Source organism: Epinephelus lanceolatus, chromosome 17 (assembly GCF_041903045.1).
Source record: "Epinephelus lanceolatus isolate andai-2023 chromosome 17, ASM4190304v1, whole genome shotgun sequence".
NCBI classification, from domain to species: domain Eukaryota; kingdom Metazoa; phylum Chordata; class Actinopteri; order Perciformes; family Serranidae; genus Epinephelus; species Epinephelus lanceolatus.
The window spans coordinates 28,826,108-28,852,691 of record NC_135750.1 but is presented as its reverse complement, the minus strand read 5'-3'; the positions used below and the strand labels follow the sequence as shown (position 1 = coordinate 28,852,691).

At 43.1% G+C, this 26,584-nt stretch overlaps 1 protein-coding gene across 4 annotated transcripts in view; it reads left to right on the top strand.

Moving 5' to 3' along the window:
- The window catches only part of mymx (myomixer), a 31,866-nt gene extending 6,019 nt beyond the window's left edge, over positions 1-25,847 (top strand). Inside the window, exons 5-34 of one of the 4 annotated variants that reach the window (XM_033613243.2) lie at positions 129-320; positions 1,260-1,343; positions 1,588-1,706; positions 1,800-1,914; positions 2,008-2,085; positions 3,520-3,635; positions 5,421-5,583; positions 9,407-9,552; positions 9,669-9,765; positions 10,226-10,375; positions 10,621-10,770; positions 11,306-11,562; positions 12,647-12,782; positions 13,640-13,834; positions 14,289-14,441; positions 15,308-15,525; positions 15,857-16,040; positions 16,135-16,290; positions 16,398-16,778; positions 17,033-17,152; positions 18,957-20,897; positions 22,104-22,238; positions 22,355-22,429; positions 22,522-22,608; positions 22,714-22,805; positions 22,910-22,995; positions 23,085-23,148; positions 23,719-23,939; positions 24,711-24,857; positions 24,953-25,847. In XM_033613243.2, coding sequence (XP_033469134.1) covers positions 129-320; positions 1,260-1,343; positions 1,588-1,706; positions 1,800-1,914; positions 2,008-2,085; positions 3,520-3,635; positions 5,421-5,583; positions 9,407-9,552; positions 9,669-9,765; positions 10,226-10,375; positions 10,621-10,770; positions 11,306-11,562; positions 12,647-12,782; positions 13,640-13,834; positions 14,289-14,441; positions 15,308-15,525; positions 15,857-16,040; positions 16,135-16,290; positions 16,398-16,778; positions 17,033-17,152; positions 18,957-20,897; positions 22,104-22,238; positions 22,355-22,429; positions 22,522-22,608; positions 22,714-22,805; positions 22,910-22,995; positions 23,085-23,148; positions 23,719-23,939; positions 24,711-24,857; positions 24,953-25,218 — 6,324 coding nt within the window. In that variant the 3' untranslated portion in view covers positions 25,219-25,847. Of the gene's footprint in view, positions 1-128; positions 321-1,256; positions 1,344-1,587; positions 1,707-1,799; positions 1,915-2,007; positions 2,086-3,519; positions 3,636-5,420; positions 5,584-9,406; positions 9,553-9,668; positions 9,766-10,225; positions 10,376-10,620; positions 10,771-11,305; positions 11,563-12,646; positions 12,783-13,639; positions 13,835-14,288; positions 14,442-15,307; positions 15,526-15,856; positions 16,041-16,134; positions 16,291-16,397; positions 16,779-17,032; positions 17,153-18,956; positions 20,898-22,103; positions 22,239-22,354; positions 22,430-22,521; positions 22,609-22,713; positions 22,806-22,909; positions 22,996-23,084; positions 23,149-23,718; positions 23,940-24,710; positions 24,858-24,952 lie in introns of all 4 variants that reach the window. The other 3 variants (XM_033613245.2, XM_033613242.2, XM_033613246.2) reach the window with 3 other exon arrangements.
- Positions 25,848-26,584: the final 737 nt, after the last annotated feature.

Below are 26,584 nucleotides of genomic sequence, written 5' to 3'. Positions count from 1 at the left end.
GGAGCAATGACTCTGACAAAGCTGAGGTGTCAAAAGTACTCAGCCACTGTTCTGTGTCAGTCTGGCGGCTCCATCTGCGCTGCGCCCTAAAATGAACAGCGACTTTATGTTTCCTTCTGTTTCAAAAGATGGGTGAGCAGTTGATCTGTAAGTTGAACCCCACCTCTGATCTGGTGAAGAAGCAGCTTAGCCAGCTCAGGGACCAGTGGCAAACCCTGAAACAGACGGCTGCTAATCAGACGAGGGCCCTGGGTGGAGCCAAGAACCTGCAGGAGTTCAACAGAAAAGTGGACAAGCTGGAGGCATGGATTAAAGAGAAGGTAAAGTAACATTCTTCTTTCTTTTTTTTTTTTTGATCTGTAAGAAGTGGATTTAATTTCAGACTGAGGAGGACTATTTTTTACCCCTTTCGTCATTCTTTTCAGAGACAGTTTTATTGAACTACTGAGTGAAAGCTTTTAATGATATTTGTGCAGTTTGGATTTTAATTTATTGCTGACTGCATGTTGCCAGCATTTACAATAGATTCATTAGTGTTCATGTTGTCATTTTTAAGTTTAACACTAATGTGAAACAGGGTAGAATGAGTACTTTAAATCAGTTATTTTTATTTTTATCCATTTTCATTTTAATTTAACAGATATTTCATTCTTTTTCCATAATTCTGCTCCCAATTTCCCAAATTTCCTCCTTCCTTTTTCCATTTATCGAAACAGAAAAGCCATAAAGCTCTCCGCTTGTACCAATTAAAACCAAGAACACTTGGCTCAAATATGAGCGGACAGGCAGCTCTGATCAACAGTTGTCAAGATAATTGGCACAAAAAAAACTTGCTAATACAGGAAATTAGCTCAGTATCCTGAAGACGTCTCTTGTTTGTATATATTCACCGATGTAAAACATCTGCCTGTCATTATCAAAAAGCAATTTTAGCTCTGTGTTTATCTTTCTGTTCATGTCCATGTCTGGCACAAGGCGGCCGATGATTGATAATGGACCTGTGGGAATGTAATGGAGGATGTATGAAGGCTATAAAACATCCATCCCAGGAGGAGACTGCATTCTCCATTTAGTTCCACTCATCCTTTCCTCCGTGCATTAGTATCAAGTTCTCACCTAATGCTGAAGGCTATTTCTGTTCAGCATCTTCCTTGGTAGCAGGGGTAGTGTGGTTTAATCCCGGTGCCTCTGAAAGGAAATAATGGTTGGGTTCCTAACAAATGGGGGCTATAAACACTGACTTTTATGTGTGCCAGCAGGAAGAGGAGCAGTCTCTGGTGAACGTCCTGGGGGAAAATGTTGACAAAATGCAGCTGACAAGGAGAATTTTAGATCTGAAACAGGTGAGTGTTGTAAAGGAACAAGGAAAGGAGCTATTAATAACTAACTAAAAAAAACACCAGTACACATGCTAAACAATTTTCCTCAGGTAAACACATACACATTCACATATGTTAATAGTTTATAATACAATTCTATAGAGGCTTCCCGGTCATTTATCTGTGTCTGAGTGTAATTTGTCTCCCAGGGTGTATGGTACAGACAGCTGAGGTCATAGTTGGATTGTGTTCCCCTGTTTTCCTGCAGGATGAGCAGCTATACAGAAACCTCCACGAGGAGATCAACCACTTGGCCCTAAAACTGGAGAAACAAGGGAAGACAGATGGCAAAAACATCTCCAGCAAGAGGAAACACATCAATAAAATGTAAACGTTGTCCCTTAAGTTGAGCTGGTCACTGCGTGAAACATCTTCAGTCCAGAAAGAAAACTGATCTGTCCTGTTGTCTGCTGTGTGTAGGTGGCTGAAGGCACAGTCTCATCTGAAGAACTACCATGAAAATCTTCAGCTGGCACTGGAGGTGTCCTCGTTCTACCAACAGGCTGACAATACCTTGTTTGCTATTAATAACATGGTACACTTCCCTGGCTGATTAATGTTTCTTCTTCGACATAGATCTGAGATTCACATTTTGTTCACATTTACTGAATTATGTCTTCTCTTCCAGAGGAAAAGCATATCTGCATCGAAAGAGCTGGACAGCTTCGGAGACAGAGAAATACGAGACATCGCCAGTCAAATCATGGTAGGAAGCATCTTTTTACTTAAAGGAATAGTTAGGATATTATGAAGCAGGCTGGTTTGAGGTACTTATCAATAGTCAGTGTATCACCTACAGTATGGCGGCCAGCATGCCCCTAGTTTGGAGAAGCAGGCAGGAGTACCACCACGGAAGCTAAGCAATGTACTTCTGTATGTTTTTTAGCCACCAAAATATCAATACAAACCATATAAGTTTAAGTGTACACTAAATTTAGAATATTTTACTACTTTACCTTGCCATGAGACAGTACTGTTGTTATCTATGTTCTCTTCAAAGACACCAGACTCCTCTGACAACAACAGTAATTTTACTTCACAGAACACAGGAGCTGCTGGTCTACTGCTGCCTCAAGCAGTTAACTTGTGTTATAGTGTGACTTTGGTGTTTTAAAGGGTTATTTTGCATTCACCAAAGTCACACAAAAATTAAAGTAACTAACCAATCTAGGCAGCAGTAGACCAGCAGCTCCCGTACTGTGGTTAAAATGACTGTTTTTGTCAGTGGAGTCTGGTGGCTGTGAAAAAAGCATAGATTTTGCCTTCAGTTCCTGTAAAACTGTGAAAATATTTTACGGAAGAGTCATGGACAAAAGCTCAATTACTGGTACATTCTTCCTCAGTTTGTACTAGTACTTTTGCAATTTAAAATACTGCATGGACTTCACTTATCAAAAAATAAGCGCAGTAAAATGTATCCAAATATTATTCCAGCATGTAACCGTTGTGTGCAACCACCAGTTTCACTAGCCCATATGTTCTGCCACTGCCCAAGAGCAACAACATATTGGCAACATATTTTTCAGTCTCAATCAGACGTCCTTGGTAGACCTTTGGATCCTGATCCACTGATCGCACTATTGAAGGTTCTGATCTTGTGTCCTAAATCTTTCCCCTAACTAGCCCATTTTTTATCTTATTAATTCTTTAAATTTTCTTTTCTTATTGTTTTAATTAGAACATAAAACAGAATGATACATTTTACCTTTGAAAATATCTGAATATCTTCTATTTTTCTGATCAGAAATTCGGTTTTCACTTTCATACTACTGCCACTGTTTGTTTAACTTTAAAAACCCCAATAAACAGACTTGGAAAAGAATAGTCTAAATATAGTGTACACTTAAATCACTTAAACTGATATTAATGTTTTTAGATGGCTAAAATACATTTTGCTGCCGCCCCTGTTCACAGCAGTACATTGCTTAGCTTCTGTGCCGGTACTCCTGTCTGCTTCTCCAAACTGTGGGCATGCCGACTGTCATCTACAGCAGATAATACACTGACTATGGATAAGTACCTCATACAACCCAGTTTCAAAAAGTCTGAACTATCCCTTTAAAGCAGCACTGTGTGATTAGATTCTGAAAGTGTGTTGCAGAAGCCTTCTCTGCCTAACCTGCAGGCCTGTGTGTGGTAGATGCTAGATGTGAGTGTGTCACAGGTGTCTAATCTCCATCCCGCCCTGGCCGCCAGCGTCACACAGAAGCAGAGTGAGGTGAAGGACTGCTGGGCACTTCTTCAGAAGGTTTTCAGGTAAGACAGCAGGCCAAGGATACCGCTGACAACTTTGGTGGCCCTGTGAGTAAATGCATTGTTTCACCCAGTAATTGGTCCTTCACAGGTTTCCACTGAGCTGGAACTGTATTTTTCTGTTATTACTCTTCTGGTACCCTCCGTTAAACGTGTGCACTGGCAAAACCTAGAAGACGTTTTCCATTTGAAGTTTGTATAAAGATCTCTCTCTCTCCCTTGATTAGCCTTGTTGAATTTGGGTTTGAATCAGTGAAAAATTATAAGCAAAGTGAAGGACTGGTCTGTCTGGATGTCTGGAGACTACAACTACCACCCAGAGCATCACTCACCACCCACTGGTTTCATTTATAATATTCAGTTTTCTGCACTGCTTTGGAATTTGACCATGTGTTTGATTACTGTACTAGGTGAATAATGTTTTGGCTCACAGAGTCGAGTTGGCAACACGGCTTGTTCTTTTCTCACAATTAAAATCCTGCCGTCACCTCGAATTGTCTGCTGAATCAGAGATATAACGCGTTTACAAGAATATTTTGTAATTTTTATGGCATTTGTAAAACAAATTTATTGTTGCTTTAATAGCCTGCAGTACGAGTCCAGGCTTTTACATCATTAGACTTATTTTAGACTATCAGAAGCAATATCTGCTTAATGAGTACACATTTAAATGCTGCGGTAAAATGGGAACCAAACTACAAAAAAATGAAATACGATTAGTCACAGCCCTACAGCACGCTTAGTGAAACATGAGGCATTCTTCTGAATGATATCCAAAATGTCAGGGTCATCAAACTTTGTATTTTGTTTTGGAGAGTGCTGTTTAAATCAGGATTTCCATCTCAAAGAAATCAGTGCTGTTGCAAATGTCCTGGAAGATTTAAAAGTAGCAGACAAATGGGAGAAACTCCAGTCAGATATTATTTGTTTATTGATCTTTAAAACAGTCAATTAGCTATATAAAGCATGACATCATCATGGCACGTAGATTTATATATTTTATTGACAAGAAGGCTACTTTTGCCTATCCATCATATTTTTTTCAAAATAATTAGACAAATATTACGCAAACCTATGTTTGTTAGTGCAACATAAATATTTGCATATTCTCATATGAAATAAAACTATTTGCAGAATAAAATATTTATTTCACTATAGGTACTATACTGTTCTCAGTTAAATTAATTAGAATTGAATTTTTCTGGGGGGGAAAAAAACAGAGAGATTTAATTAATTTTATGGATAAATGCTTAGTTGTTTTTTTTTAAATTTATGATTATTATTTTTATTATTATTTTTAATTTGTTTTATTTTATTATTATTTTTTTAAATCATGGGGATCCATCCTCTAGAGACCATGAATATTTATGCCAAATTTTATTTCAGTCTGACCAGTATTTTAAATGGTACCTTGTTCTGGATCAAAGTGTTGGACTGGCCAGCGGATAACATCGTGATCCTCTACCTGGATAAAAAAGACTGAACATTTTTCATTTTCATAATAATAAATACAGTCAGGAGTTACTTAAGTCCACAGTTCTGACATCCATCTCCAACATCTCCAGCTTTCCAAATATTTCTCAGGCAGAGCCTCTCATGTCAGCGGGCTATCTTTAGATCCAAATATTACATCATCTCGTCTGTCTTATCAGCTGCGTTTCATGGCTATTTAAACCAAATAACACAAACACTGGTAGAAAACTTCAGAGCCATAATTGGAGTTCATCGCGGGGCTCTGAAGCCCTGCTGTCAGCACCACAGTAACCTCCCGCTCTGCTCCTCCTGCAGGAGTGACAGGACCACACTCTCTCCCACTGGCTCCGCTTTCACCAGGGAAGATGCTGACCCCCTGACACCGGCCCGAGAACCCCAGTGCAACGTGGGAATGGAGACGCAAAGGATCATGGGAAAGGAGGTGAAGGAGGAGCAGAATCGTCTGAAAGGCTGCGTGGTACGTAGCTTTTTTCTATTACTGGAGAAACCACACTGTGGCTCTTGACTTGGAGAGAACAGCGCCATCAGCCTCTTCCAGTCCTACGGCATCTGTGGCTGCAGAAAGTGACGCACTTTGTCCCTTGGTTTGGAAAATGCCTGATTTACAATTTGAGCAGGTTTTTTCCTAAATAACAGTGTTTTTGGAGTCTGTCAGATGTGCTGTACAGCAGTGGCTTCTAGTCTTGGCATCCAAAACACTGCTGGTTTTCCATCCTACCAGCTAGTTAATTGCACATCATAATATAATTTGATGTACCATGAGATGGTGAGGAGGAGACCAGCTAGAGCAATATGTAACCAGCCAGTCTTCTCTATCTGCTGACAAGAACCACAGTCTGTAAATGTTTTGAATCTTGCCCTGTAGGAGTCACAGGAAGAGCTTTTAGAGGTGTTATTTACCCTGGCGCACAAATTCCATAAGCTTCCACGAAAAATGTCAAGCCATGACTGTACAACATGGCTGACTGGTGGGCCAGAGCAAATACGCCTCTCCCTCCGACCCCAAACTTCACTTTATGGTAGAATAGTATCTTGGCTTTCAACTGCGCTGACAGAAGTACACAGTCATTGGATTAATGCTATATTAATAGATGGCCTGTGGGTCAGTCCAGGGTGAGTGGATAATCTGCAGAGCATGTGGATTCCTCAGACACGACATTCCTCATCTTGGAGGCGGACCAGCACTTTATTGAACATGTGGGTGCTCCTTTAGTAACCCCACTGCCCATAAACATGCAAGGAAATACTGTTAGCGTCGTTTAGAAGAGGAGTTATCCAGAGACTTAAGTGTGTGGTATGTTAAAAACCAGTAATTATGTGTATATTTAGTCTTTTAAGTTAGCACATTAAATCTCTTTACAATCCGTAAGCGAACGCACAGTGGCTATTTGCGTTCAGCCCATAATGCAGTGCTCCTCTCCTGTTATTGACCCTGAGCTCTTGTGAAGTCCCTGCTGAGCTTCTGGCCTCATTTTGCCCAGTGAGAAAAGTGCCCAGATGCTCAAGGAGAGAAAAATTCACTCTTTCCATTCTCACTGTGTCTCTGGTTCAGTTTATTTCTCGGCTCATGTTTTTAGGCTTTAACTGGCCCTGTGGAATCGCCACCTGTGGCAGGAACCCATCAGGCCAACACGTCTTGCTCAGTTGTTTCACTTAACAGACGCTGAGCTCGTTGGCTTGGATGTCCCGAGCCCTTTCACTGCAGTTTGTTGCCTTTATTGCACTGGAAGCTGGGAGTTACCTGGGTGCACTGTCAGTGAGAGCCCCACTCATTACTCTTTATGGAAGGTCTAATAAGAAACACCAAACAAAACCCTGGAGCCCAAAAGCCAAACTCAGTTTTACTGTCCAACCACCCGTTTAACAGTAAAAGTAATTTGTCACATACTTTCGCAGCACTTTAACTCCCGTGCACTGAATTGATCACAGCATTTTTAATGGCATAACATGCAGTTGCACAGGTCTGTGGGCTGATGGGGACTCTGGGTATTTGCATCTGTGCTTGTACGCGGCACTTTCAGCATATCTGCAGACATGCTTACATACACACATTTTTTTGTAGTCTCTCCATCTCTGGTGCAATTTGACTCTGATTAAAGGTAACTGTAAAGGTTTTAGTGTCTATATGTGTATGGGTACACGTATTATAATCTATACGTCCGTGTCTGTGTCAGCAGTATTATGGCCTCATGTCGCTGGAGGTAAACATGGCTATCGTCTGTTTCTCTGGCTAATTGTGGCCAGATGCTGGGGCTGCGGACCAGATGGGCTTGGTGCTAAGTGATAGTTCTTGGCTGACATCACCTCATAGCACATTGCAGCGAGACAAGAGGAGATCAGTAGAAAACAGATAAGAATCAACAGTACCAAGATAGGGAAAAGTATGCTGAAACAGGAGATGATTGGACGAGGCATGAAAACACAGAATACCATTGTGTATGACATAGCGAATCATTAACCAGCTATTTTTTGCTGTGGCTGACATAATTCTTTTTCATATGGCAGAACTGAATGTTGAGTGCACTACAGGAGTTGTTTACAGTGGAAGCCACTGTGAAGGATGAAGGACAGAAGCAAATTCTGACGTCAGCAATGGTTATCAGCCCTGTCAAATGAATCACAGTAGTTTGTTAGTTCTGCAGTTAAAGCACAGAAATGGGCCGATAATGTGCCTCTATGAAACTCAGACTGGCCTATAAAATGACTGGCATGTTAGTAAATGATGTTAGACCGCTTTAATTTACTGCATCTCTCGCATAATTTTGGAGGCGACACTTTTCTCCAGCTCTCTGACTCACTCCTTCTATAAGGCCGGTCAGAAAATAGCATGGTTAAATTAAAGCTACTCCATAAAACACCAGTATTAATGGCTGTTTTGTGCTGTTTGGCTGTCGTGTAAATTCAGCCTTTTTGATTTTTTTTACATGAAAACATTGACAGATTTGCTCTGCTGATTGGTGCAGAGACTTGATGTGTGTCAGCACAGTTTTTACTGGCATATGTGAAAGACATTATGTTATATAGAACAATTAACACAGTGTGGTCTGCATTATTCATACAGTTTGATAGAGAAATGTCTGCATAAAAGAATGTTTTGCTAAATTCACTGTTAATTTAATTGTTTTGTATTTATGCCAGCCGGTTTTGGTGAGCACAGCAAGTAAAACTGTATTTACAAGGCACTTTGGTTGGTGACATGGATGTAGATTTCGAGGAGGGATTTTTTTCATACAAAACACACTTAAAAAACTAGACCAGTGGTTGGTGCCTATTGCCTAACTAAATTATACATAGTTAGAAACAATATAAGTACATACCAAAAAAAAAATCCATGGAAACAACCCCCAAAAACAATACAATTACAATTCAATACAATACAAACAGCTCTAAGTATATGTATTCTTGTGTTGGTTCAGTTGGCTCCAATGTTTGCAGTGGACTGCAGTTGGTAACAAGACCAAGCATCAGGATATCCCACTGTGTTCTCTGTTATAATCCAGATACATGTAGCTCTCGTTGGAAACCTTGCTGAGTCCTTTGGCCAACCTTTAAACCTCTCAGATGGTTGTAAAAGAGGCTTAGTGGCTGTTGACGTCTTTAATATATTTCTGCACAAAGACAAGGTCTATAGCTCTGGCACTGACCTTGCTAAAAACTCCACTGCATAGTTCTAAACAGTCGGAGCGGACGACCATGGAAATCGGTATCTAAGGCTGAAAAAACACTTCTGCTATTTAATGAGGGACAGGGGATTTAAACAGGGGGTCGTATTTCCAACTGTAATGGCTCTTTTTAGTCATCAGAGTGGTATAGCACATGTTGGCAACCTTGTTAGACTTAATGTGTTCATTCATAAAGCAATTATAATATATTTAAACTTTTGCTGCCATTTTTAGTATTTTTATTACAAACTTTGATGCCGTCAAACACAAAAAAGCTTGTATCTTTAGCCCCGTCTGGGTTATTTCACCAAGACGAGCCAACCTTTGCAAGAGAGTGTGCTTTGTGTCATTTACAGGAGAGGCTTTACTTTACTCCGGGCAGCTGTCCATGTTGTCCGGCCTCCAGCCACATTGTAACATTCACATTAGCTGCGAGCTACAGCAACGCCTCATTGTCTAGTGACTGCTCACAGTATAAAATCCTCCATCTGAGATGTTTATGCATCCAGTCAACATTTATTTGACGGATGGCTGACAGAAGAAGCAAAACATTACTCAAATGTCATGTTGCTGATCTGTTGGATTTTCCTACAGAGACTTTTATGCTTTTGTCCACAGAGTACTGTTGAATGTGGGATTGGTAGGAGAACACCGAGCAACCAAAGCCAGGAGCAGCAATCAGTGAACCACACCTCTTCACCCACGGGAGACGGCCCTGCCTGTGCGCATGATGTCATCGTCAGACATCAGTTGAAGGGGGAAAGGTGACATTTCAGCTTGGCTTCTCCCTCCCTCTCTGTCTCTCTCTCTGTGACTTACATAATGAGAGGTCTTTATGTAAGTCATAATTGGAGTCACATGTCTGTGTTTTCTTTTGCAGCAGGAAGCCCAGAGCAGAGCCCAAGCTTGCCACCGCCCCACGAGGCCACCCACAGCTTCACACACAGCTCCAGAAGTTCACGGTGTCTGCTGACAAGGTGACCTGACCCCTGCCGGGAACACCTGCATTTCTCCTTTACACAGGAAATCACCTATAGGAGCTGTCTGTGCATGAAGATGGTTCATCTTGTGACCTCAGCTTCAGAATTCATTGCTACAAATTGTCAAGTCAGCACTGCAGTTGCTCTCATCAGCTATTACACCCTTCTCTTGTAACCAGCCACAGACATTATGTCACATTTTGAAATGAGACAAAGTTGTAATGCAATGTGACTGGACACACTGATGTGCTACTGTTTTCTCAGTTCCAGTAATTGTCTAGATTTTTTTTTTTTCAAATGCTGATTTGGTTTAAAGGTCAGGATGAGAAACATCACCTGATCACTGTGCTTCCTGTGGCATCTAAATGTCATCTCCCTTGGTCCACATTCAGATATTACTCTTTTAAACTGATCATCTCTTTATCCCTTTCCCCATTTGGTCTGTTTTCCCTCTCAGACTTTGTCCTGGCTGAAAGACAATGTGTCCATGGCCACACAGGTGTGTTCAATAGCCAGCTTTGATGGGCCAGAGGCAGCCAGGAGGTGTCAACAAGCTCTCGAACAAGAAATTCTCACCAACAGGGCCAGGATAGAGGTGGTCAAACGGGTAAGCCAAGCCACACTGTCATATTGACAGTTAGTCTGAAAACATAAGCACTGGATGAATGCCTTGAATGAAAATATCCCCCACATTTGACAGGCCTGGTTTGTGTATTAATCAAATAATGAGCTGACATTTCACCAGAGACAGCTTTAGTTACCCAAAAGCTTCAGATTAGGTCTATATTTTGCAAAGTAAATCCCAGTCCTTAGTCATCACATGCTCTCATCAGTTTAACGCTCCATCCTCAGGAGGGTCGCGGGCTGGTCCGTGCACAGCACCCAGGCAGCGCCAAGATAGAGGAGTTCCTCGGCCAGCTGGAAGTCTTATGGGAAGAGCTGCGGAGGAGGCACCAGAGGAACGCCGCGTTTCTGCAGGCCTCAGAGGAGCTGGGTTTTAGGGTAAGATTCATAAAATATCTCACAACAGGCACTCCTCTTGAGTCATACCGAGCCTCTGACTTACCTCTAAAATTATAGGGGGAAATTTATGGTTATGACGGATGATTCTGGATCAGTTCTCCCATTGGGAGAAGCTTTTTGCTGGCCCTGAGCCTGGGCTGTTCGCATACACTCATGGTTAGAAGCTCATTTGCTTTCATCTTCACCATCTTAATTGGAAGAGTCTGCAAGGTATATTCCCCCAAATTTATGATGGGTAATCCAAAGGATATAAATTGCGCTGCCATGTAATTCGATTATAGGATGGAAAGAGGCTGCAAATCCCCCTAGATTGATGACTTAGTTGGAAAGCGTGAGTCTTTTATTACAAAAGATGTGGGTCAGAGCGTAGTCTACTTCCATTAGGTAAACATATTATTGTCTTCTTTGTACAGTACATCACCTCTGGTTGTTTTTGCTGTGCACTAAATCACTTGCAAATTACTGCAACAAAAAGTCTCCACATCATTAGCCTCTCTGCTTCTGTACCGTGCAGGTTGTAAAAGTGCTCCAAGCCCTGGGCAGCCTGGAGGCCTGGCTTGAGTCCGTGGAGCTTTCCATGAAGGAATCTGCTCTCGCCGGTGACCCTGAAACAATGAGTATGGCTGAGAGGGAGAGCTGTCTGCTGGAGAAAGAGGTCGCAGCACGCAGCCTGGAGCTCAGCGCTCTGAGGCAGGAGGTGGACCGCCTCCACAGCCACAGTCACCCACACACACGAGGCCTGCCAGTACGCATGGAGGAGGTGGAAAGAAAGTGAGTTTGTCAGAGGAGGAGAGGGAGAGGTCAGGGGCAGCCCCCCCTGATGTCTATCATCATGGAAGATTCATGTTAGGGATCTGAACAATCACACTCTGGTGGTTTCTCTCACCACTGTGGTCAGGAAATAAAGTAAGAATTTTGTCAGTGTTTCCAAGAGGTCACAGGTTTTGGGCTTGCCGTGTCTGCAATCCAACATGGAAGAGTTTATTCATAAAAGCCCCAGTTCTTATTTAAGACAAACAATTTCACCCCATAAACCACAAAAAATATATATCCATAGATCTCATAAGCTGCCTTTTTTCTCCAAGTTGGCAAAAAGAAAATACTCTCCATGCGCTCATTCATCGCAAGACCCGAGTTTATTCATTTGTGATTCATGCAGCACTTAGCGGGGTCTACCCCGCAGTCTTGACATGCACTTCACCCACAGCTTGTCAGTGTATGTCAGAGTCACCCGCTCCATGTTTGCTAGATGACGCCTCCCTCTTTGGTTGGCCCTCGAAAGACAGGTTGTTGCCATGGACTCTCAGTAAAACCTTATGATGCTGGCTGGTTTACTGGACGTACCTGTGACCATAAACACAAGTTCAGACCAAGTTAACCAAAGAAAATAAAGAAACGGAAAGGGCTCAGTTTAAGTGTTTCCAGGGTGGGGGTGTTAGATGGGGTAGGGATGGACACTTGTGGAGTCTGAGGAGCCATTGATGCAGGTAGAGGCTCTCACCAAGCAGCTGTAAGACACTTGGGATGATGTCATTATTTAACACTACATACAAGCAACTTAAGGCTCATTTGTTCTGGAGAAAATACCCTTTGAAATTGCTCCCTTTACCATCTCAAATATAAACTCTGCATGGACAGGGTACCTTCATGTCCTGAAGTACAGGAAATGTTTATGTAACACATGATATATGATTACATAAACAGCGCTCTAGCATGGTGACATGCGCTCAGTGCGCTGCTCGTGGTCTCTGTAATGTGGTTCTGCTGAAGGACACGGACTTGTTCTGTATATGTAGATGTGGATTACTGTTAAGGTGTAGCTGCACATTAAAACATGCCCGCTGGTGTTTCCCAGGTATCGTCGTGTCCAAAGTGCCCTGACCCAGCAGAGCTCAGAGCTGCAGGACACACGGATGCTGACTGAGTTCTTGGAGCGTGTGGAACTAGAGGAGAGCCAGGAGCTCAGCAGCAGTCAGTACAGCCTGGGACAGGTGAGACACTGGGTTAGCCACCCTGAACAATCTAAAATAGACAAAATTCAATTAAATTCTAATCAGTTCATTCTTGAGCCCAAGAGAACATTTCTGCAAAATATTAAGAAAATTTCCTCAAGGTGTTCTTGAGATATCGCCTTGACAAGAATGAGACATATAAGGTCACATCGACCTTGACATTTGACCTATGGCCACCAAAACCTCATCAGTTCATCGATGAGACTGAGTGGATGTTTGTGCCACATTTAAAGAAATTCTCTCAAGGCGTTCTTGAGATATTGCAATTACAAGGGGACAGAGGAGGGACAACCCGAAAACATATTAGGCATAATACAACAAGGCAGACAAGAGATTCTTAAACCAGGTAGATAAGTACAATACCTAAAAATAAATAAATAATAATAACTGCAATAAATATAAATAAAATTATAAATAAAGCCCATTCCTGCTCTTCTCACCCAAGGAAGAAAAAAATTAATACGGTACAATACAATACGATACGATACGATACGATACGATGTGATGCGATGTGATACGATATGATTATTTCCCCCAGGTGTTCATATGTACTGTGCATACAGTCAGGTGCTGTTTGTAGTAACCTTTCAAGAAAAAAAAAAGAAATTAATTTGATTCACGATGCTGACTTTTAAAAAAATATATAGTCTTAGCTGCATCATGTATTTGCAACATTTTCACCCCCACAAACAATCCACCAGCCTCACACCTTAAACATTTACATACAAAAACACAAACCCTCTGTTTAGCAAGTGAGAAAATAGGAAAATGTCACAGATCCTTTTCAGTGTTATTAGACCCTACTGATACCAACTCTCTCCCTCTGTAACTAACAGCCTCTCCACAGTGAGATTTCCTCAGCTCCTACATTGCTGGGACTCCAAAGCAGTGGCAGTGGTGAGCCCCTGATAGAAAGCATGGGCGACCCTGTGGAGGAACTACGAGAGGCCGTGGAGATGCTAAACGATACCGTTAGGGAAAGAGGCCGATCGCAGAGCCATGACCAGGCCATCCAGGAGCTGCTGAGCAGGGTAAGGAGACGGGAGTCAGTTTATATTGAACTGGAAGCTCTAGCTCCAGTTTATTAGATCCAAAGGTTGCTGCAATGTTTGTTGGGTTATAATGATCTTAGATGATGCTGAATGGTTTTTAATTTCCTCCACTTCTGTCACAAACAGCTGCACAAACCAATAGAGCCACATCTGGTTTTCTTTTGTGTGTGGCTATGTACTTTAATAGGCCCCAAACGAGCCACCACTCCCCCTCACATGAGTGTTTTCGCCTTAATTCGATTTATTCTTGGTAAAAAAGCAGTACACATGTTAAAATAGCACATAATACACACACGCCCCAGAGGGACTCCATGACACCATTTTAAACACTAACTTGCAATGTGGCTCTCTTTGGAGAACAAATAATACACAGTGAAGCGTAATGACTTAATGACATCCTACGAGTACTCATGATGACTTTGCGCCTCGCCAGCACGCCAGCCTGGCGGTGCACGTGGAGGAGTGCTTGTGCTACAGCAAGGAGCTGAGCCTGGACATCCTGGAGAAGGAGACAGACATGGCCGTCCAGTGTGAGCCAGACCGCTGCGGCCTAGAGGCTCTGCAGGAGAAGCAGGACCACCTGGAGGTGAGAGGAAGATGGTGTAAACATTGAAAATGATTCACTGGTGCTAATACGATCCAGGATTCCATCCCTTGGACTTTAGATCATTGAGCTTTGCAAAAAGGGAAGCCCCCCTCTCTTTCTCGCACCCGCCTCCAACACATTGTTCCACAGTCTGTTTCCTGTTGTGCCAGATTTTCTCACATCTAAAAAAAAGGGGAGGCTAGCCCACCCCGCTTTGTGCTCTGTTTAATTTATTATATAAACTTCACTGTGCAATCACACACATAGAGCGTGCAAAAGTTTATTATCCACACGGGATATTTATTTATGCTTGTGTGAGTCATTGTTCTGTTAGCGCTCAGTGCATGTGTGTTTGTGAGTAAATCTGGTGGGGTGTGTTTCTATGTGTCCGGGGGTCACGGGGGTTGGAGTTGTGAGGTTGGTAAAGTCCTGTGTGAGTCATTTTTTGGGCAGTGTTATGTTTATCACACGCACACACACACACAGCTGTCTGGACTTGATACCACTGAAGAGCAGAAATGACCTAATCTCCCAAACTGAAATAACTGTGCCGTCAGCAGACAGGCATCCACAACTCAGTGTTCTTGAGGCTCTCTGTAGCTGAGAAACGTTATGAAGCATTACTCCCAGAGAACCCTCAACACTATTAATTACTGCCTCGTCAAAAGGAGAAAAAAAGTGGTCAAGATCGCTTGCTTGCTATAGCGTGGCAGCCCATATGCAGACCATATGGGTCTGTAGCTGAATGATATGCATAAAGCTACAGGGATGAGATCATAGTCATACACAGATACAATTGATACAGGCTGTTTGAGTGATAGCTGGGATGATGGAAGATGATAGATTTTTATTGTGATTCTCCACAGATTGACTATGAAGTCATCAGGGAGGAGGTAAAGGAGATGGAGAAGCAGACTTCTCGCTTGGAAGAACTGTGCCCAGAGCGAGTGCATGTACTCGGGGCAAAGATCCAGGCCATGCTGCAGGGCTGGACAGAGCTGGAGAAGAGTGTGACGGAGAACAAATCACGTCTACAAGAGTTTGTGCAGCTCCAGGACTTCTTCAGGAGCTACCTCGCCATGATGTAAGCAGGGCGTGGGGATGCTGTGACCCCTTTCTGCCAGACGTTCTTTCGTAATCCTCTTTCGTGAGAACATCTGCCCATTACAATATCTTTTCAAGGGAGGAACAGGATGTTCTTGTTGTCAAGCACAGGTCCCTGGTGAAATGTATAATTTAAGATGTGCCGAGGAGGTCAGCGCACGCTTCCCGGGCCGAGTGTGACAAGGCGATGAATGTCTGTCCTATCAGGGAGAGTCTGGTCATTCTCATGTTTTTTTTCAAATGTATGGCTTCTCTCACAGCATTGTTCCTTGTTTCCTCCACCACCTCCTCCCCCTCTCCTGTTTGAATAGCTCATGGACAGAAGACACCAGGTCGTGCATCTTCTCAGATACCGCCTTGCATTTCGGGAAAGACGGCCAGAGGCCACTCGCTGCAGAGCTGGACATGCAGATTGAGCAAAAGTTTGAGGAGTTTGATGAGCTGGCAGAAACGGGGAGAAACCTTTTAGACAAAGAGCACCACCTCACGCAGATGGTGAGCAGGGTGACACACTGATGACTCACTGCGATACTTGGATATACTGTTGGTTTAATTTTTTCCGCTTTTAAAAACCCTGGATGTCTTGCAGGTGAAGGAGCGCATGGAAGAACTGAGGAGTATGCTCGGGTGGATCTCGGTGCACTGGAGGGCTCAGAAACAGCAGTGGCTTCATAAGAAGAGCCAACAGGAGCCTTCACAGGATAATATTTATTCTGAGGCCACAGTGTGCTCTCCATCGACAGAGGTAAATAAGCAGAGGGGTCAAAGTTAATCACAAAACCTCAACAATCCAAAACTGAAAGGTCGATTGGCTGTAAATTCTTAATTTTCTTTTCATGGCTTCCTACATAGAGTTCACCTCCTGAGCTGGAGGCCCACCAGTCCTACCAGTCCCACCAGATTCTAGTCTCTGATGAAGACAAACCAAAGGCAGCAGGAGACAGCCGGCCCTCATCCCTGCCTCCAGCACAAGCTGAGCAGCAGGACGAGAAGCAGTTCGAGGATGGGTATGAGGTCATGAACAGTATTGGACCACGGGGTGGCGAGGCTACCTCCTCAGAGTCTCCCAAACCCTCCATTGTGGTCCTCAAAGAGCCCAGCAGCCCTGCTTTAGGGGGCACGGTCAACCTCATCCTTAGCTTTGGTAACACGGGGGACAGCCAGGTTCAGGTGCTTGACCCACCTGCTAGGACGGACGAGGTGGTGGAGGAGACCTCTGAGCCTGTCCACAGGGTGAGAAACACGCTCATCACCTCACATTTAAAATCACCAAACACCATTATGGGCTGCCACTGTTATCGGCTACATAAATTCCTCACTTAAAGCACTGAAGCAAATGATACTTGTTGCTGAAAGTCAATGCAGTAACATCATATCCCTGTGATGACACTGCATGGGATCTCCCTCCTTGACTGTCTGCTGCTGTTCCTCCCTCTTCTCTCCTTTGGCCTTCATGTCCTCCTTTTTTCCCCCGTTTTCTCCCTCAGCCCGCTGTGCCTCCATCTTCTGCCTGTAAAAACTTTTGGAGGCGCTGCCAGGGGCTTTTGGAAAATACTTTGGGTAGTTTAAAGCGAAAGAGAAAGATTTATCGGCAGAGTGCAAATGAGGTAAATTGCGCGGTGTGAACTGGCATTGCATGCTGCGTCTCGAAGTGTGCTGGGACTGCATGCTGTGTGTAGTTGTTTTCTGGGGGCAGCATGCTCTACTAACCCGTTACAAGGTACAGCCGGTCTGCAGCTTTCCTCGTGTTGCTGCCCTGTCTGTAAGCCAGGCATGAGCGCAGAAAGGAAACAGGTCACGCCAAAGTGCTATCATATTTGCACTCGCACCATCTCCGAAGTCACTGCGGCTGGAAAATTTACAGTCAATGTGAGAAAAGTGAGAAAAGATAACAAACTGTTTTACTGTCAGAACTCACAATTTCCTACTTAACTGCAGTCATAAATGCAAATCTAAAACCAAATAAATTCTATTTTTAATGAAGCACAGCCTGTCGTAATGAGATGGGACAGAGAGGTGCTGCTTTTACAATCCACTTGTGAAAATATAATCGTAATGAATGAAGTGTAACAATATATATGATCTCCAATTAGTGGACAAACATCTGTTCAGTGCTCTGTTTCAGAAACAAATATATTTTTGTTATGTTACTGTCTCCAGTTTGTTACAAGTTAAGAGAATTAATTTGACCAAATATATAGTATTATGCCAACCTATGCAAAGTAAAATGTTCTTTATTGATCGATTTTATTGTATTCTACTGTAGGGCATTTTATCTAAAAATAGACTGTGAATCTTGGCGGTGTTGATATTTAAAGGAGCCATGTCCCCATCATACATTCCAGCCTTAAAATCGAGGAATTACCTACTTAAGTTTGAGGCACTGGAAACAAATTTGTATGTTTTGGATGTGGATGTAAATCCATCTTTGCAATAATCTGTCAGTAGTCATTTTGTCTTGTGTAAACTCAGATAAATAGTTAAATTCCCAAATAAAAATCACAATGAATCAGTGTGTTTACACTCCAACTTTCCTCCAACATTAAAAACTTTTCTTTGGAGCTTAACTTGTTCAATGAGCCAGGATTTAAAGCTGGAGAGCGCCGATGGCAGACACAGAATGAGGGTGATGAGTAAGAAAAGCACACACAGTCTTCTCCCTGCTGTGAATGTTGACAGACGCTCTCTCTTCTCCTTCTGTCATTTCACCACAAGCCTGACGTAAACCTGGTCTTGTTTGGCTCTCCGCGGCTGTGCCTCGGTTGTGTTAAAATAAGTGACCTCACCTTCACTTCCTATGAAACTTTTGCTCCAAAATGGCTCCCAGCAGGAGTGCATCCCAAACGCCAACACAGGCGCAGTCATTAGACAAAGAACTGGTGCTGAACTTTTCAAGAAAGGCCCCCAGACTGCACACCGTGATTTATAGTCTGGGGCTTCCACAGAAACAAGAGATTAGTCACAGAGTTGAAAGGTCAAACCATTACAGCTGCATATGACGGCATGTGCAGCCACATGTGATTTTGATTAAGTCCTGCAAGCGTGCAGTTGTAATCATGTTCGTGTTCTTTTGTCCTTTCATCTAATTTGTACGTCTCTCACGTGTTTTTATGCATCTGCATTGCTGTGTGAGGCTTGTACATTCCTGAATCCATTGTTTTCTTGGGTGTGTGGGATGTGAGGTTAAGAGGCTGATGTTTGTCTCTGAAAAGTAGCTGATCGTCTTAGTCAGGTTATCACTCATGTCATCATTCATCTGTAACACATAAAACAGCTCTTGTTCTCGCAGAGGGCTGCAGGGCTCCAGCCTGCAGCGCGCATGAGTCTCCCTGGGGTTAACTGTTTGTGATAAAGCATTTACATTAACAGTATGAGAGGTCCCACATGCCTAATATCCGTTTCTTTTTCTAGGTAAGTACCTACTTGCATGTCAAGGATAACAACTTGGCTGTGGCCCCTGTGTATGAGAGTATCACCCTGCCACGCCAAAAGAGCCGCTCTACAGCCTCAGCCTCACCTACTTTCCTGCCGTCCACCTCTTCCTCGTCATCTTCCTCAGCGCCTGCACCTCAGACGGCCAATGTAACCTTTCACGCTTCGGCAGGGAATGGCGGCAGCTCCATTTTCAGCAGCCTTAAGAGAATGGGAAAGAAGAGGAAGAGGAAGAGAGATGGTCGAAGACACACTATCCAGAAAATCATGGGAGTGGAGGAGCAAAGGGACGGGATGCCTCAGTTTGGCTGCGAGACAGTCACGTACGACACACATACATGGCCACTTAAGGAAGGCAGGAGGAGGAAGACTTCACCAAAGAGTGGGGATAGAGTAGAAGCTATGGCCTACATGAAGAACCCCCTGCTGAAGGACATTGATACAGAGTGTTCAGGAGAATACAGCATTATTCCATATGCTGAATCAGAGGGGCCAACCACAAATCACGCGAGAAGCCACTGCAGATTCCTCTCTTTGGGCTCTGTGCTGAGCTTCGACCTGCCCAAGGACATGACCCTCATCCCCAGCATTCAGGACATCATTACCATCGCCCCTCCGGAATCCAAAACCGGAGCAGTGACAGATCCGGACCCCCACTCCCAGAGACAATCAGCCCTGAGCTCTTTCAAACAGACTCGACCCACTCCTGCAGTCACACGCAGTTCAGCAGAAATCAGTTTTCCTGAAACTCAGACTTCGACGATTGTCATGAAAGATCTGCCTGATGTGGAGAAGAGTTTCCAACCAGCACCTCCTCTTTCCCTGGGACAGGATGAGGATCAGACCGTGCCATGTAACGACCTGTCTCAAACCCAGTTCAGTCAGCAGGAGGATCCAGAGCAGGAGTGGGACAAAATGTCATCAGAGGTTAAAACCAATACAGCTGAAAGAGATGTGACCGTCCAGTCTTCCCAGCTCCCTATTTATGTGAACCAAGCCCAAAATACAGCTGCACATAAACACCAATGCCCTAGTGTCCACACACTCATCCGAGACCTAAAAGGACATCAGTACCATAAATGTGCAAGGACCCAGTGTGTGCATGGAGAGAGTCCTGGACAGTGTCTGAGCCAAGCTTCTCATATGGTGGTGAATCTGAAGTCGACAGTGAGTGTGAGTGTTCGTCAGGACTCAGTTGACTCTGGAATCTCCACCTCCAGCAGTATCAAGCTTTGTACTGATGCTCCATGTCCAGATAACCAGCAGCCCAAGGGTGTGGTGGGGAGGCTGATGTCCCTTGAGGTGGGAGGTATAGACTGCGCTAAATCGAGGGAGAACACCGTAACATCATCAGGTTTGTCAACAGACTCAGCAGAGCTAGATACAGAGCCCGTCAACCTCGACCACCAGCAGTTTGAGGAGGAAGAAGAAGAACTGGAGGACATCTGGAACCAGACCACTAACTTTAGACAGAGCATCTGCTCAGACATTATGTACCAGCCCAACCAGGAAGAGTCTGAACCCTCTGTCCAATCCAAAGAGCCCCCTTCCCGCTCACCTTCACCCAAGACCCCGGCTGTGCTCTACAGGAACCTGGTCACCGCCTCAGCACCCAACCTCCTCGTGGCCGAGTTTAAACTGCCCTCCTACCTTCAGAGCTTGCTGGGTTACGACAAGGAGCAGAGTCCCAAAGTTAACCTCCCTCCACTGGCCACAGGAGACAGGAGATCCTGGGCGGCCTTTCCTAACAGGGAGCCAGCCGGCAAGATCTCAGTGACAGTAAACGAGACGGCATCTGATCCAGTGAAGCTGCCAGATGTGGGGGACAATCAGAGATATATTTATCAGTACAGAGAGGAGGAGGAGGTGGAGGAGGCAAAGGTGGGGGAGGAGGTGGATGAGCACGCAGGTCGTTTGAAGGTGAGGTCAGCGTTTGGTATACTGTGATGTCAAAACCTTTGAGACTAGATCAGTTCACCCAAATTACAGAAAAAAACTTATTCCTACTGGTGTGTAGGCATGCATGCGTGGTTTTATTTACCCAGGTTTGGAGATATCTGTCTTTGAGATTTCCCAGTACAATGGAAAGAATTACAACTAAGTTAGTGACATTCAAAGTCTGTAGTGGGATGTTGTTAGAAATCCTTTGACATATCTAAAACTCCAGCAAATAAAACAAGTGGTGGAATGTAACTACGTACATTTACTCTAGCACTCTACAGTTTTGGCATACTTGTACTTTCCTTTAGTATTTCCAATGCCATACCTCTGCTCCAATATATATCACAGATAAATATTGTGCTCTGTACTTCAGTGCATTGATCTGATAACTTACATGTCTTTCCAGATTCAGATTATTAACATAACATTTAAATAAAATAACTAATAAGTCATGATACAATACAATAGGTTAAGCTATCCAACAATATATATGTAATAAAAATTAGCTCCACATATGGGATTTAGTGGCACCTAGTGGTGAGGTTGCAGATTGCACCCAACCAAAACTACTCTCATGTCAAGCATGTAGAAGAACAACAGTGGCCAACGCGAAAACATGAATGGCCCTACAGAGCCAGTGTTTGATTTGTCCATTCTGGGCTACGGTAGAACAACATGGCAGACTCCATGGAGAAGGACCTGCTCAGTGTGTAGATATTAACAGCTCATTCTAAGGTAACAAAACACAACAAATCTTATTTTCAGGTGCTTTATAAACTACTGAAAAGATAGTTCTGAATATTATAATGCATTTCTGCCAACAGATGCCCCTAAATCCTACACACTGGACCTTTAAGTAATTCATCTGACAACTTCTTCCACCTCTGAATAAAACCAAAACTGTCAGCATGACTAGATAGCATCAAAAGTGTTTTATGTAATTTGGGTGAACTGAAACTCTAACCCACTCTACCTCATTTATTAGAATCCTAATTAATGCAATAGTAATAAATCTAAATGTTTATACAGTATTAACAAGTACGTCAACTATCCGATGTATACAGTGAATACAAACTAAAGTCATTTTGCAGTAAACCTTAGTGTTGATATTTAAGGCAAGTAACTGCACGAGCAGCTCATATTATGTCATCAGTGATGACTGTGGTATCTTCTCTTACTGAACAGGACCAGTCAATGAGTCTACTGTCAGTTCATATGGGTTTGGATGGCATCTGTCAGCAAAGAGAAGCCTCTCACAGCCTGGACAACATGGAGAAGCAGGAAGAATCACTGGCCACAGGAGGGCACTGTATCACCCTGGTAAGAGTGACTGCAATCTGTTCAGCTCTTTGCCTTTCAGAAACATGGCTTTTATGATTATCCACAGAGAGGAGTTTTCCTCTTTGTCTAAATGTTGTTAATTCAAACCCTCTCAGAGTGGAAAGCCTGAGCTGCAGTCTATGGAGGGAACGCTTGAGAGGAAGCACAAGCTGCAGCTGGGAGGAAAGAAAGTGAGCAAGGCTCCGTTTTATGTTTAAGCCAGCACGGTCAGCAAATGTAAAGCCCACAGTCAGCAGCACACACTCTTATCTTATTTTCACAGGCTGCCTCCAGAGGCTGGAACTCCTACCATGCTGTCCTATATAGACACACCTTGTGCTTCTACCAGGATAGAAAGGATACACTGAGGGTAAGCAGAAAAAATACAACAAAAAGAGCCAAGGAGAACAGAAATGATAAATAATTGAATTGGAAAGTATGAAGTCAATGATGATCAATCTGTGCTGTGCTGCAGAGCTCTGCATGTGGCCTGCCGCTGAACCTCATGGGAGCTGAGTGTTCACCTGCACCAGAGTACACCAAAAAACCCAACTGCTTTCGACTACGGTAAGACTGTAATAAAAACTAATTCACAATGACGATGTTTTATAGATGATACAGAGAGCTGTGTGTTTGGCCATTCTCTAACAGTTGTCTTTTCTGGCACTCAGGCTTCGTGATGGGTCTGAATATCTGCTCAATGCTTCCTCACGCTTCATGATGAAGAAATGGATGATGAAAATACAAGCAAGCACAGGTAAACATTATATTTCAAAGCTAATGCATGCAAATTCTGTAGTGATACGAAACTGATGTGATTCATATATGGGGTTTTTTCCTTCATAGGTCGGAGTGAGTCTGTGCCTTCATTATCAAGTGTCCCAGCTGATCAAGACTTCCCCATTTCCTTGTAAGATATGATGGTTTAAAGGGTCCACCCCAAAATCAAATATTTTTTTCCTCCTACCTGTAGTGCTGTTTATCAGTCTAGATTGTTTTGTTGAGTTGCAGAGTGTTGGAGATATCGGCTGTAGAGATGTCTGCCTTCTCTGTAATATAATGGAATTAGATGGCACTCAGCTTCTGGTGCTCAAAGAGGCAAAATAATAAAACAGAAACAGACATGAAACTGCTCACAGCAAGGTCTGTGGATTATCTTGAGTAACTGGGTCATGATTTCTGGAAAGAAACAGTGCTGTTGAGGTTTTCAAATTAATTTTTTGGCACATTGAGTACCACAAACTGAGTGCTATCTAGTTCCATTATATTGGAGAGAAGGCAGACAGCTTTATGGCCAGTATCTCCAACACTTGGCAGCTTACACCAAAACAATCTAGACCGATGAATGGCACTACAGGTCAGAGGAAAAATATGCATTTTGATTTGGGGGTGAACTGTCCCTTTAACAACCTCCAGCACCTGATGCTTCTGCTTCTTTCTAATAATGTTTGTGATTAAAACATGTTCCTCTCCCTTCCAGAAAGCCCTTCCTCTGTCCCAACTGTCATGGTCTTGCCAAATGCCACTGCCCCTCCTCCCGCCATGATGTCACCTCCACGTTCCCAAGGCGCAAACCACCGGGCGCGACCCAAACCAAAGAGATTGTTGTCGTCACCAGAGAGTTCAGTCACATGCCGCAGAGTAATTTAAGGAGTGTGGATGAGCAGTCGACCATGTCATCCTCAGATGGAGGCTGCTGTGGTAAGGCCTTCTGCTGAACTGACAAAAGCAATACAAGCCCCACCCTCTATTGTTGGCTACTGGATAGCCCCACTGGGCCCACTGGTGGTTAGAGAATCTGCTATGGTAGATATTTAACAGGAGTTCTATTCATTTTCCCAATAATGATTTTATCAAACAAGCTGGTGTTGCTTGCTTCTTTACTCTTGAGCTCAAAAAGAAATTCATATAGCAGTGTTTCAGGCTGCTATAAGTGCTCTAACCAGGAAAATTGCTGTTGCAGGTATAGCATGTTCCACTAGGGGGAGCTGAGGTATTGTCTTACTACATGTTAAACAACTAGAGTATCACAGGACTGCACAGAGGCAGCTCACACTTTGTCCCTCAGCTCTTCTGTTTTAAAGGTCCAGTGTGTAGCATTTAGGGGCAACTATTGTCAGAAATGGAATATAATATTTATAACTGTGTTTTCATTAGTGTATAATCACCTGAAAAAAAGGATTATTGGGTTGTTGTTACCTCAGAATGAGCCAGTTATATCTACATAGGAAGTGGGTCCTCTTCTACAAAGTCCACCATGTTGCTCTACAGTAGCTCTGAATGGACAAACCAAACACTGACTCTAGATGGTGCCATTACGTTTTCACATTTTCACGTCAACCACTGAAGTTCTTTGACACATTTGGCACATGGGAGAAGTTTCAGTTTTTGCAAGCTTACTGCTAGATACCACTAAATCCTACACACAAGACCTTTAATGTCTGCTTTTAATAATGCCTTGTCCCCCTCTAGATGATGATGAAGACAGTTTAAAGCAGACGGTGACTCACAGACTGTCTGGAGCATCCAGAGACAACACCTCTCCCTCCCCTCACTCCCCTGTCTCCAGCGGTCAAGACTGGCTCAGCACCAAGCGTCGCTCCCACTCCTTCACATCAGGTTAGTTTGCAGTTATTAACCTAAATCTATAACGTGACTGTGAATCATAAACAGCTGTTTCTCAGCCTCCTAATGTTCACTCTGTTTCCTCTCAGCAACGTTTCAGAAGATCAAACCCATGCAGCACACCCCTGGAGGCAGCGGCCTGGAAAGAGGCTCCAACTACTGTGTGACTCTTGTCGTTGGAGACAAGACGTCAGACGGCGTATCTATAAGCAGGAGCTCTGAGCCCCCGCTGCTGGCCTCGGCTGGATGGCAGCAGGACACCCATCAGGACTCTGCTCTGAGGAGCTACGCCAGCCTGCCACGGCCGCGCAACAAGTCTGTCTTCAGAAAGTTCTTTGGGAAAAGGGACCTCTGAGATATTTTAATGATTTTACTAATAAAGGGTTTTAGAAATAGTTTCTCATGTGCAGTGCACATATTTGTTGGAAAGCAAAAAAAGAAAAAAAAAAATGCTACTACTGATTATATTTATGATGGGAAGAGCTACCATGGTTTTATTTTTGATGTGTTTTATATAAATCACTTCAAATCCTGATGAGTGCCTTTAATGAGTGTTTATATTGATCCAAGTTAAAAGGAGCAATAGTGTGTGAGTGTGCACTGTGTAGATGTAGATTCTATTAATTGAAAAACATGTTTTCTTACCAGCCGTATGTCATGTTTCCTGTTGTTTTGTTGGTGTTTTTATTGTTGTGTTATTGGGTTAACAGTCTCTGTTGAAAGAAACCTATCTGCTCAGTGGAGAATCAGTTTCAAAACCATTTTCACAGAATAATCTCAGTGATATAATCTGAAATCAGTTATGACTTAGTCTTATCCTGAACTCATGACACTTACTTCACATGTACAGCGTGTGGTGCACCAAAACATTTTCTCCTTTATACTGAAATCAGCAGTTTGATACTGCTCAAGCTTGTTTGATATTAACACATTTAAAATACTAATTGTAGCAAAGGCTATTCATAATAAAACATTAAAAACCAAGACTTTGCTTCGGCTGTGATTAATAGATGGAGATATTTATTTTTTAATACAGTTGTGGTGAAAATGTCTGTTATTCAAACCCTGCTGTCATCTCTGGAGGCTTTGAAGAGAAAAAAGGATTAGATGAATGGAGAGATTAAAGGCCAGGCCAGGCTAAGAACATTCTCACATCATTAGCCTTCTTTTTGCATATTAAAGACATGATTCAAACAAATCCATAATCAACAGCATTAATGCTGAGGACCCAAACATTCTTTGTAGACATTATGGCTGCATAATGAGTCATATGCATAAAGAGTTCGCAAAATGCTACTGTTTAGCATCACAAAATATTCAGTGATTCCCTTCAAGATGTCTGAGGGACAGATTAGATTGAGCAGAGAGGGAAATGGGTCACTTGGTGCACATTTTAAAACAATTTTGATCTGGAATATATAAAAAACTAGAAAGGGCTAATGTCTCTCAAGAAAGTGTAAGTGTGCATGCCTAATCTGAGAATCGCAGGTGCAAACACTAAACAGGTTGAAATGTCCTCAAACGTTAGTTTATATGTGCAAAGTCATACAGGAGCTGCAGCTGAAGTGTCGGTTAAAGTGTGAGCACTGTTTGGGTGTAAAATGTATTTTGAAGTGTAAGAGCCAAAAGCAATTGAGATCGGCTGAGGTGTAATCACTGAGAGCACTGAGAGTTTGAGCCATGTAGGCAGTTGAACTGTCTATTTGTATAAAAGAAGAAGA